The sequence below is a fragment of the Melospiza melodia genome, chromosome 3 (genome assembly GCF_035770615.1).
Source record: "Melospiza melodia melodia isolate bMelMel2 chromosome 3, bMelMel2.pri, whole genome shotgun sequence".
Lineage (NCBI taxonomy): Eukaryota > Metazoa > Chordata > Aves > Passeriformes > Passerellidae > Melospiza > Melospiza melodia.
This window is the reverse complement of record NC_086196.1, coordinates 41,733,236-41,746,151: the sequence shown is the minus strand read 5'-3', so window position 1 is coordinate 41,746,151 and position 12,916 is coordinate 41,733,236. Positions and strand designations below refer to the sequence as shown.

The 12,916-nt window shown below is 37.2% G+C and overlaps 1 protein-coding gene across 1 annotated transcript in view; it reads right to left on the bottom strand.

Moving 5' to 3' along the window:
- The window catches only part of MAP3K5 (mitogen-activated protein kinase kinase kinase 5), a 98,183-nt gene that overhangs the window by 45,807 nt on the left and 39,460 nt on the right, over nt 1-12,916 (bottom strand). Inside the window, exons 4-8 of the mRNA XM_063151472.1 lie at nt 10,517-10,710; nt 10,144-10,312; nt 9,118-9,224; nt 6,442-6,612; nt 2,457-2,569 (exon numbers count right to left, since the gene is read on the bottom strand). Of these exons, the coding sequence (XP_063007542.1) occupies nt 2,457-2,569; nt 6,442-6,612; nt 9,118-9,224; nt 10,144-10,312; nt 10,517-10,710 (754 nt within the window). The remainder of the gene's footprint in view (nt 1-2,456; nt 2,570-6,441; nt 6,613-9,117; nt 9,225-10,143; nt 10,313-10,516; nt 10,711-12,916) is intronic.

The window sequence follows — 12,916 nt, the reverse complement described above, 5'->3', positions numbered from 1 at the left end:
TATGAGTGAACAGTGTTTCTTCAGCTAAGAAACCCAATGGGATTTTGGGATGTATCAACAGGGGCATCATTAGGAGGGATAAAGAAGCCATTATCTCACTCTATTCAGTGCTTGCCAGGGCAGTTCTGGAATACTGTGTTCAGTTTTGGTTCTCACTATACACAAAAGATGTGGACAGGCTGGAGAGGGTCCAGAGAATGGCCACAAAGATGAACAAAGGACTGGAAGCCTGCCATATGAGGAAAAGCTGGGTTTGTTCAGCCGTGAGGAGCAGGCATAGGGGAGGTGTTATCACCATCCAGTGAGTAAAAGGTGGCTGCAAAGAAGGTGGAGACTCCCTTTCAACAAGGAGTCACAAGGAAAAGACAAAGGCTGATAGTACAAGTTACTACTGGGGACTTTCCAAATGGGCACAAGACAAAAATTTTTCAAAATTTGAAGAATCAGCTCCTGGAATCATCTCCCAGGGAAGCAGTGGATTTGCTGACATTGAACATATTTGAGGTTCAGCTGGACAGGGTGCTGGGCCATCCTGTCTAGAGTGTGCTTTTCCAGAGAAAGTTTGTAGCGATGATCCTGGAGGTACTTTTCAACCCGACATTCCATGACAGTGACCACAGTCTTATCAACAAGAACCAAATGATACACATAGAGTATACTACACTATAAATGTATTTAAAACGTGTTTCAAAACAGCTGAGTCAGTCTGACTAAAAGTATTTCGACAATATTCCCTGTACCTAAAAAAAAGAAAGATGGACACCAGTAGCTAACAGGAGGGGTTGCTATATCAAGGGTTTCCAGCAGACACCAACTAAATGTTAACTTAAGACAGGCAAACAAACACACAAACAAACCACCTAAGGAACAGGATACTTCTGCACTAAATAATTCATGAGCTGGGGATGGAACCTTATGTAAGAATGAACAATTATTTCTGTAATGGTCTCTATACAAACAACAGGGAAAACAACACTGGACAAATTTATATGAATATGATACCACAGAAACAGCACACAAATTTCATCAGTAAAATGAATTTGTACAGATCTAGTTGGCTGTAGTCTGTATGCAATTAAGAAGTTTCTTTAAAAGTAAAGGATTCATATTAAACTACACAAAAAATATAGCCCAGATCAAAAAAGCTACCTAGTTTAAAGTTAGGCCAGCAAGTGAGTATTTGTAAATGCTATGCAATGTATAGAACATATCTTCTTACCTCCTACTCTGGCACAAGAATTCAAATTTCAGCATAGGATGTGGAAGTATTCTATGCCAACCAAAAAGCAAAATCTAACCCACTCACAGAAGGGCAAACACAGTAGTTGGGGCAACTCTACGCAGCCTCACACATCCAAATTAATATCTTCATTTATACCTGAGAATTTAAATTTCACTTCCACTATTTATGCAAAAGTAATCATCTCACTCTGACCTTCATACTCAAAATTACTCAGGAAATTACTTCCAGACGTACAGTGCACACCCATCTTCAAAACTTCAAAGCAGTCACTGAATACAGATACATTCAGTGGAGTGAAAAAATTTGTTTCTTTCTCACTTGACAACCTCCTCAGGAGAAACAAAGATAAAAAAAGACTTTACAGAAAGTCAAGAATTATACAAATTCATGGAGAAGAACACCAAATGCAATGCATATTACAACATTCAGTCCTTTCTGCCAAATCTTCCCTGAACATATTACTGAATAATCTTGAGTTTTCACTCTCTTCAAATCCAGAAAACCACAAACAAGATAATAAACAAAATCCTCCTAATTCTTCCTTCTTAAAAAAGAATTTTTTTTATGACAAGAGTGGCGAGACATTGGACCAGGTTGCCCAGGGAAGTGAATGCCTCTTTGTTGGAAGCATCCAGTGTCAGTCTGAGCAACTTGATCTAGTGAAAGATCTTTGTCCTCAACAGGAGCTTGGACTAGATGGTCTTTAAAGGTCCCTCCAACCCAAACCACTGTCATCCTATGATTCTATGAATACAGACATTCAGAAACCTCTAAGAATGTATCAGAAGAGAAATATTCTTCTCTCATCTCAACTCAAGCTCAAGTCAAGTGCATTTTCCTCAGTCTTAGGAAAGACTTGTCATCCATATTCCCTCCAGAGGTTTGTGTTTTCTTGTTTTAAAGAGTGCTAGCTGGAACTGGATTCCCATTCCAGGTGCTCCTGTTTCACACAAATGATGCCTTTACAAAGAAGCTTAGCTTTTACTGAACTTTGGTAACCATTTAAAACCTTGACACTGAAAACAAGTCCTCATGACAGCACTCACCTGCAGTCAGGTGGGATCAGCAGTGGTGTGAGAGACCAACTTAAAAATTCACATGCTTTCTGTCAAAGCTTTCACATACAACCATCCAAGTTTTCCCCTATAACAGTGGGTGGTAGTGTACTTTCACTAGAATGTGATTTCCCCATGAATTTGCAAGTTATAATTACCAACTTTCCGCAGCTCAAAGGAAGTATCAAAGCAATGTCCAGCTGCCAGGAGGAGTACTGCATAATTAATTCCTGCTGGTAACGTTGGCTCTGACTCAAACGCCTTCTTGAACCTAGAAAAACAAACATTCAAGCTTACTTTGTAAATAATGCAATCTAGTTGGGGCATCATTACAGTTTTAGGTAATTTAAGAGCTTATCTTCTGTTTACACAGCAAGAATCCATAGAAGCAAAAATATTTTACTGTTTTCCACACATTCTTTGTGGTTATTTTTAGGAGTCTGGTATTTATACATCCTCCTCCCATTTCCTTTCCCCCCACACAACAAGCACAGATCCTAATCATCCATCCCAGTAAAATTATCCCAGTAAAGTTACAGTATCTTACAATATTACTTTAAGACCAAATAAAACCGAATAATATTATCAGTCTGTAAAAGACCCATTTCAGAGTTATATTATTAATAAGCTCATTAATTTAGTCTTTAATATATTAAATTTCATTGACTTGAAACCTTAGATTTTATTGTGGATCTGCTACAATGGCACATGCAAAAGCAAGTGATACAAGAATATACCTCACACTTAGCTATGATTTCAGCTATTCCAAATTTTATTCTTTACTGAGTGTCATATTGACACTGTCCTTATGAGTTCACCTAAAAAAGGACTATGCCATATTTCATTCTCCTCAAGAGGAACTGAGCAATCAAGAGAAACGGCAGAGGCATTCACCTAGGCTCAATCTTGTCTTAAAAGAACTGGAGGTGCTTCACACCAACACAGCATACACTGTCCTCATGCTAGCAATGCAAGTAGCTGTGACAACAGCAACAGGACATCTACAGTGGTTTAAACTTATTCCTCAGAATAAGAACACCTTTGGTTGCAGGTATATATACACATATTCACATCTCCAAAAGGAGAAGGCAAAGACTACTATCGAATGTGAGTTAAGGAGCGCAAGAGATTTAGTCAACACAACTCACTACCATAAAAAAAATTACTTTCTAAAGGATGAAAGAAATACAGACAAACAAATGGAATACACTTAAAAAATTAAAAAGGTTGTGAGTTTAGTACATAAGGAAGGAAAGAAAAACAATCTGCACAAAACTTAAGCATTTAACTTCTAGACCATGCTTTGACATGCAAGCAAAGCTAAGGCATTTTTATCCCACCAGGTCAAAAATACAGCTGGTTTTTAATTTGTTTGTCTGTTTTTTGGCTCTAATGATTAATGCCTTCGCATCCTTTAACATAAGCTCTGCTCTCCAAAACTGTAAAACAGGCTTCTCTTCAATCTGCTACATATATATACTTTTTATACTTCAGCTGCCCACCTCCAAAGAACTTAATCATTAAACAAGCGCCTACTGTTCTACAGAAAAGCAAGAGAATCAGAGAGTACTAGATCTTTTTCTTTCATCATCTGCAATTTTCTCTCTCTCTGCGAGTTACAAAAAAGTGAGGAAGAAAGTACATAAAAAATGTTTTTGGCTCATTTAAAGAAACCCTAACCAAAACCTAACAAAAAAATCCAACCTAAAAATAAAAAACAGAGCAAATCAACCAAACAAAAAAAACTAAGCAAAGGGGAAAAATCCAAACAAAAAAAAAAAAAACATTAAAATCTGCCAACTAAACAGGACAACACTCTCATTGATTCTAAGTATTTACATCTAAGGGAGGCCCTTGAGCTGGCATTATCTCTTTGGAGACACAGTGATGTTGGGAACTGGACCACCTTCTCTGCCCTAGAGATCTTCCATACTTAAATTCTCATGCAATACAAAAAGCAGAGAGGAATGATTGACAGAAGAAGAAGAAAAAGCCATGGAAATTAGTATTTTTGTTCCAATATAAGAAAGACTGTACTTTTGGAAAAATGTTGCAGTTGTTGACATTTGAGAAAATGTTGCAGTGCAGACACTGAATTAGGGGGTAGCGGTGAAAGGATATGAATAAAGACTTGGTAGCTTTGGCAAGTCTGATTCACACTGTCAGTGTGAAACAAGAAAGTGACAGTTAATAATTACTCTTTCATTTATTCTCTCATATTTATATGAAAGATGTCTTTTATTCTATTTTCTAATTGTCAGAAAAGCACATTGTTGGTTTGTTTTTTTAAATTGGAATAGGCCAAATTACCTTGGCATCACCAGTTGTTGCAAAACCAATGCTTTGGTTCTGCTGCCAAATTCTCTTTATCTCATGCAATTCACTGTACTTCCCTTACATCCTTATTTTTCTAAGACTGAGATAATACCCTTTATCTCAACATAACATAGCACTGCCATTGCTCCTGCACACACCTTGTCCTGTTGTGGCCTGCTGGAGCACTAGAGTGAACCTGCTCCTTTCTAAGAGCTTTTCACTGAGTTATGAGTCAACCTTCCCTGTCAGGCCTGCTGTGTGACTAACACTAGAAACTCAAATCAATATCCAGTATAAAATATAAACCAAAAGCAATTGGACCATCCAGTAGAGCTTCCGGCCAGACTCCAGCTTGACTCAACAGAGATCTCCTTGTTCTGTGGCAGGAGGTGCACAGAGCATTCTGCATTGGGTCTCAATTGCCAGAGTCCTTTCCTAGACTGGAATGCCTGCAATCACTTCCTGTCATCAGATTATGAGTGTCATGATTGCTAAGATGCATTTATTCAAAGTGTGTTTAAATGGCTACATTAACTCACCACTGCTATACATATAATCATTCTTAGTTCAATTATGTTTGATATATCAAAGTTTATCTGTTCATAAGGCACCATGAACAAGGAGAAAGTAAGATGTATAATAGCAAGAGTAATTTGTATTTAATTAGTCTGCAATAATGCCTAAAATTTGTATGCAAAACTACACTTTTCTTTATATCTTTATATTTATGATATTAGCAAAATACAGTGTTTACAAAAGACCCCTGAAAGTTTTTTACAGGCTTTGCACTTTACAGGAAATGAAACTTTTTAAAATCCAAAATTATGCTAGGAGGAATGAAAATAATATGTAGCATTCCAGTTATTTCAACATCTTTTAAAAGTCCAGTAAGAATTGCCAAAACTGACCAGAAGTTATAAACTGCATTTGTATTCTGAGGCCATAACTGGTAAACAATTTTATCTTATCTTTTATGAGAGGCAGCTCTAAGCTGAAGTTTACTGAAAACAAGTGATAAATAACAAAGAAAGAAGAAAGCTTTCCATTTTAAGCATTTACTTCAACAAGCAGCTGATGATCACAAGACCAGAGCTAAGATGTGATCTGCAGGACACATAAATGCAGATTGTCTGTATCCTCATCTGAATGCAGAAAAACAGCTCATCCTGACAGAAGTCTGGGATGACATCCCATGCCTTCATTTTCTAACCTCTTCCATGTAACAGTGATTTACAGAGCGATTCAAAAGCATTAAAAAAAACAAGATTCTTGTCTCTAAAATGAGGATAAGAATTCATCTATTATTGACTAGTTATTGTGTGCTTTTTTGACTACTGATGCTACTGTAGTCCACTGCAATGTGCCTGTACTATATGACAATGATAAAACTTCTACCACTAAACAGTGATAAAACTTTTGTCAGCAAGTTTGGAACAGCCATACTGGTTGTGAGTTAAACCTCTAAGCCTTGCTAGCTAAAATCTGTCAGATTCCAGGCATGCCAATCAATTCATGACTGATTACTCTCTGGCCCAGATTCCTAAGAATAACACAGTAAACAGGAGACTTCATATTTGGGAAAAATGATGAGCTTAGTTTATATCTAAACTTCAGGTCTCTGAGGCACTTGAAGAGCTTTGCAGAATGAGATGTGGGAACAACAAAAATCTGTCATTCTCGACAAATAAGCAAGGCAATTTAGAAGATGCATTCTATCCCCTAAGGATGCCAAATATTTGGAAAGTAAAACCATTCAAATATATTCTTGTTTGAGGAATATTTTCCCAAAGCTAACAAAAGGAGATAGACCAGGAAAATAGTACTCACCAGAAAGTTGCTTTGTCCCTGCTTTCCATATCTATGAACCCAGATTCCAAAAACATGTCCTTGTAAATTCGACCAACCAGGCAGTACATATCTGAAGCTACTTGGTCTTCCTGCTCTACAAGGGGAATCATAATTTCTAGAGCTTTCTGTCTGTCTCCAGGCAGATTTCTCCTGTTGGAAATAATAATTTTGATTAAAAAAGCAACAAAGTTAACAAGAAATAATTTTTCATGACTGTTTTTAATAGACATATGACTTCATCCATGTAAAATGATAGTGTACTATATTATATATACATACTTACCCCTTCTTTTTTTCCTTTTTCTTTATGTCATGGGAAACCTTTATAAATTCCCTTAAACATTATACATACTTACCCCTTCTTCCTTTTTTTTTGGTCTTTTCTTTATGTCATGGGAAACCTTTATAAATTCCCTTAAACATAACTTCTCTCTCTCATGAAGCATCAGCTATAGCAAAGCACTGAAAACAGCATCAAGAACCTCCAGGGAAATTCTTAGAAGGATCATGTGTTACTTCCTTATAAAATAGAAAATTACAAACCTGGATTTCATGTCTAGGTTTTCTTTCAATGTAATTCATGCTCTAAAGGAAAAAAAGATTCAATCTTGTGTTTGTGATTTTACCTTTTATATACAATTTGACTGTGAAACAAAACTTCCAAAAAGCACAAACCAGGTTGAACTCCCATGATAGGGAAGGTTTAGGAGTAAAGCCAAAAAGGCAATATTAAAAGAAGTACTTCAGACAAATAAACCACGTAATTGCAAGCATTAGACACTTCCTGGTGAGTCATAGCTTTGGTACATACATTGTTCAGTATCAAAAGTTTAGAATTTTAACATGTTTGTGTACTGAACAATCAAATGACTCTGTTTTCAACTTTTCCACATCTTGTATTGACTATCACTAATCCAGATTAATGGATTTAATGAGAACAAAACCAGTAGGGCAAATAATGTTTTGCAACATGGATTATTTACACTTAGCTGATCTTCAGAGACAGAGGTCCCTACTTTTATTTCTGTTTACTTTTCCATCATCAATGCCCTCACACTTCTTGATTTAGGTCAGACTAATCCTGACTAATTGAGCTGCTCCATCCTTCCGTGCTAGTGACCTGGATTAGAAGCAAGAGACACATTTTTTTCACAGCAAAGATTCAGAAGCACAGAGTATTCCAGACCTGCCTCAGCTCACAAAATATCCTCTACAGTCTCAGTAAGGAGAAAGTTACAAGGAGAAAGTTAGCCAAAGTAATTCCTTCTTGGCACACCAAAGCATGAATGTTTTCATGGCTGTCATGGCTTCTAATTTAATGGTCAGTCAGGAAAGGAGAGGAATAGGAAAATCTCATCTGGGCTCCTTTGGAGGTAGTGTGTCAATCTTCTGTCAGATACTCTCAGAGACAGTATCTTGAGTCAGAGAACCAGTGAAGTATAAGGATGTGCCTGAAAAGATTATGCTGCAGTTTTCCAGGTTTTTAGTGCCTCAATGAACTAGTCCTGTTTTCAAAGACAACTTAGTTTCAGAAAACTGTGACCGTGAGGTCTAAACAACACATTACATGTCCAAGGAACACCTTGTGACCCTTGTGAAGGCTCTGTAGAAGTGGCAGGTATAGGCTGGACTATTTAATCTTCAAAACTTCATATATTTATGTCAAAGTGGAAAAAAAAAGGCACAATATTTATACCTTCATTTACCTGGTATAAAGGCAAAAGTACGGATCTGGATATTTTATTCAGACAAAAAATGCCAGACAGTTGTTTTTGGTTTTTTTTCTTTTTGTTTTTTTTTGTCTTTCAAAACCAGGTTTATTTTTTCAAGTAATTCCTTGCGACATGTTTTGACACCACTTTCACATGATGTGCAGTTTTAAGCCTCCTCAATGAACCTAATTACAAAATTCAAATCTGTGAGAAGTAGAACCACCTATCGACATTTGCTATACTTGACAATTTCAATACCTGCTGACACCTGGTCTACTCTTCTAAAAGTCAACAGCAAAATGTTCACTTTGATAACAGCAATGGAGCAGAGAACATCTGTAATTTCCTCTGAAAAAACACCCCTCTTAGTCACTTGCCTAAATGTCAGTATCTTAGAAAGAAAACCTAGGCTTGGCTTTTATTTAATCCATAGAAGCAGTGTATGTTGCTCCATGTATCACATTTTGCCCATGTTATCAGACAATGTGAAAATTATTTTCTCATCATAATACAATAAAATCTTCCTATGGACATTTGATGAAAGGTCTGCTTCTGTCTCCTGACATTACCAGAACTCAGACTTGAATGAGATGATGTCTTTGCCAGCACAAATGACGCGGCGCTGTCACTCACACAGCAATGTCAAAAGTCTATTTTACAGGAGGATAATATTGTTAGGTATTTGTTTTCTCTAATTTAGGTACTGAAACAAAAAAATAATACAAACCTATGGAAAGACAAATCAAACATGCTAAAGGAAAAGGAATAAAATTTAACAGTGTGAGATAAAAAGAAGCTTAGAATCCCCAGAGCTGCTTCAGTCAAAATCATAGGATTTTATATAAAGATTCCACTAGGGAACTTCACACAGTATTACCCACCCCTTACAAAGTTTGAAGTTTTGATTTACTGTTCCATAGCAGAAAGAAGGGTAGATTCTTACCTGTTTAGGGCAAATGCATAATGCAACCTCACATGGTGGTGGGAAGCCAAGTCAAAAGTGGGCAGTTTTTCTAAAGTTTTCACCAATTTCACAATGGAATCGTAATCCTTCCAAAAGAAAGGAATAATAAGGTTTTAAGGGGCTGTACTGAGTTATGCCTCCATAAACTCCTCTTCAACCTAAGCAGCTATTATTTCACACAAAATATTTTCAGCCCATTTTAAGTTTTATGGATTTCAGTTTCTTCAGTCTCAAACTGTAAATGGCCTGGCACTAATCTGAGATGGGAATATGCACAGTATTTAGCAGGAAAGTCCAATTTGGTCTCCTGTGCTGCTTCAACATGGTCCTGTGGAAATTTTCATACACCTGTTTCATAATTAAAGTTAGGAACTGAACGCATCTCAGTGTTCTTATTGTGCAGACATTAAAAAGTTAACTGCATTTGAATTAAGGCATCTCAAATCTCTGAGGTAGGCATAAGCCACAAAAACAAGATTCTTTAATACCAGAGTTTTTAAAGTAGCTTACTCACTGACATATTTAAAAAACAAATAAAAATAAAAAATCAAACTCAAACCACTTCATAATGTTTAAGGAGTGACAGTTGAAATTATGGATAACAAAGCAGACAATTACCAGCATCATTCCAAAACCTGAAATATGAAATATTTATCTTTCCATAAGAAATGTCACCAGCTTTGGTGAAAAAGAATACATTTGCCTATCAGTTGCAGAATGCCACCATAGCCTTTAACTACATGCTGTTCATCACATAGCAGTGCTGAGATGGAGAAGAGTTATTACACATCATGTACTTTTTAGGTACTGCCATAAAACCCTTTTCTGCTATGGAAAGGCAAACAGTGAAACTACAAAACAAAATAAAAACATCAGAGAAGACACTATAAAAGACTTTTACTAGTGTGCTTTATCCACACATTTTATTAAAAACTCTGCACCAAATGCACCAAAATTTCTGTGAGAATGTAATTTAATTTACTATTCTTAGTAGCGAACTCCTACCTGGATGTCTCTGTAGGACAGCAGCAAGTTTATGACAATGTCAGCAGACAAGACTTCAACGTTATCGACGCGCTGTCGAATCCTTGCCAGCTCTGCTGCGAGCTCTTTGCCCGTGTAAAGCGTCCGGGCCTTCCTGATGTCGTTCAGAATGGATTCCCGGAAATACTGGCTGCAGGGAACAACTTCACATCAGCACAGCTCTCTCACAGCGTATGTGCACAACATGTATGGATGGAACAGTGTCAAGGCAGAGATTTGGTCAAGCTAATCCATTAAACATCAGTTTTTCTGAGCAGAAGGCAAAAGAGGCTGACATTTATCTTGTCAGCTGGAATATTTGCATTTTACACAGGTGTACAAGACGACAACTCACCTGGAACTGGCCTGTGCCACCTTCAAGAGCTGAATAAATCGATCCACCAGAGGCAAGCATATAGGCCCAAGCAGAGACTCAAAACCAGGTGGCATCAGCTCTGTGAGTCCCTTCACGAAACTGCTATCACAGCAGTACACCTTGTTATGTGGAGTTATCATATAAGGAACAAATATGTAATTCCCAGTGCACATCTGCAGGGAAACAAGGGGCAATATTTAGCGCAGTTATGGCTTGGCAGGCCAAAGTATGAAACCATTGCATGTACTACCTGTTAAAGCCAAAGGGAGACCTGCTGCTTACTTCAGCAAGACTAAGTTTGGATTCATAAACTCAGTTTTCACATCAAATATGATATACACCTGAAATGTATTCTTTCAGAATTCTAATCTGCTTCCTGTAAAATCAGTCTTTCCAGAAGTAATCAAATTCACCTTAAAGTTGTAATTGGCTCAATAGTAAAATAATTGTCAGGCCACACTCTGAAGAGGCAGATGGAATCAAAAGAAGCTGAGGTACTTGCTTTTCAAGGTGACATGATCAGAAGAAAGCAGAACAGTTTGGCTCACTGATACTGGAAACAGTAACACAATCTAGTTGCCTCACAACAGGACAACCACAGAGAAAATTAATCCTCATATGAACTGCAAAATTACTCAAATAGTTTTGCATTCAAAATCAAAATAAATTTCCTACAAATATTTCCTGTAGAAAATATTTTTAATGGGACTTTAACTCATGCACAGTTCAGAATAATCACTTACAGAGCACCTCAGCATTGCTAAACTGCATTGATTTTTATATATCAATGTATGACAGATACTTTGCAAAAAAAAAAAAGAAACAAAGAAAGGAAAAAAATTAAGTGTCTTCCAAGGAAGAGGGAGGCAAGATGTCTGCTGAGTGTGATATGTGTGTGAGTACAGATTTATGTGCAGATAAAGTTGCCGAATACTTGTGTTTTAAAGAGTCTTAACTATGAGACAGAATACCAACAAAATCAGGAGGAGTTCCTCCATTCATCTCTCAAAGCTCAGACTCCATTACTGAAGTGCCCAGCAGCCCAACAACAAAAGCCTTAAGGAAGCACTTCTTGGGACCCATAATTTTTAGTATGCCTAAATTACTTCCAAGGTTAATTAGTTTCTGTTCAGCTGCTTTGACTCTCCCAGAAGTCAATACTGCAATGCAGCCACTTCAGAAGCTCCCTGCCTAGCTGAGCTCCACTAATTGAGAGGGCAGTGACTGAATAGTTTTTGAATGCACAATACCAGCTGTGTGCTTTAAAAAGCATTTTAACATGCATTATTAGATTTTTAAAACATGGAAGGATTGAGGTAGTCAAGTCTGCAAAACATATGTGTATAGACATGACAGTAAATACACATTTGTGTACAAATCAGAGACTGGCTACGAAAAGTACAGGAATCATTTTTTAATTACATCCATCATACTATGAAATTGTAAGACCTCAATATAAAGGCAATCCCACTGCATTTCTGAGGGGCATTGACAGACTCTGTAAAATCTAAAAATAATTGGTGCAGGCATTTACATGAGATCAATTGAATTCAAATAACACAGAAGTTGTTTGGAGGTTATTGCGTACTGTGCCTTGCACAAGGGTTTAGTCTTCTTTCTGCAACCATTGTGAACTACTGCTGCTGAAGAGCTAGGGAATATTTATCTCTGTGTGACTGCAGCAATTCCAAAGGGAACTTGAGAACTGGGGAGTATATGACAAATTTTTTAACTAGTAACTAAGGAGTGGGATGCCAGAACCCAAACTGGCTGTCTGTGCAACGGAGAAGTGAATGGATACTGCTATTCAAAAATATCCTAGCATGTAAGGCAATCACATGCTTTCAACAGTGAATGGATGAACTTTTTACCCTGCTGAAATCTAATGAGCCCCACAGTCAAAGGCAGAGGGAAAATTATGAATTTACTGGAAACTGGTTTCAGTAATTTTAAGAGATGGGTACATTGCCACTGGCATAAGAGCCACTATTACACATAGGCAGACAGTTTCCACCTTTCCTTTTCTAGGTAAAGGAGAAAAAGGTTGAGAAGTCAGAGTCAAGAAAAAGGGTGAAGTAGCTACAGATATCCGGAGATGAGCATTTTACTTCCTAATGTTTATTCAGTGCATTAAAAATAAATTCAAAATTGTTCGCAGGAAGACCTTCTCAGACCTCTGGCACACTGTTTCCAATGCTGAGGTCTTAAATAAAAATCAGCTCTGAAAAAGGATGTTCTTATCTTTTGAAATTCACAGAACCCTAGGTTTACCCTTGTAAAATGGTTGTGCCACCTACAGAGACAGTACCAGAGCCTTAATCTTTAATTCTACCAGGAGGAAAACTGCTCTTCCTGCAGATGACAAATGCCTGAATCCAT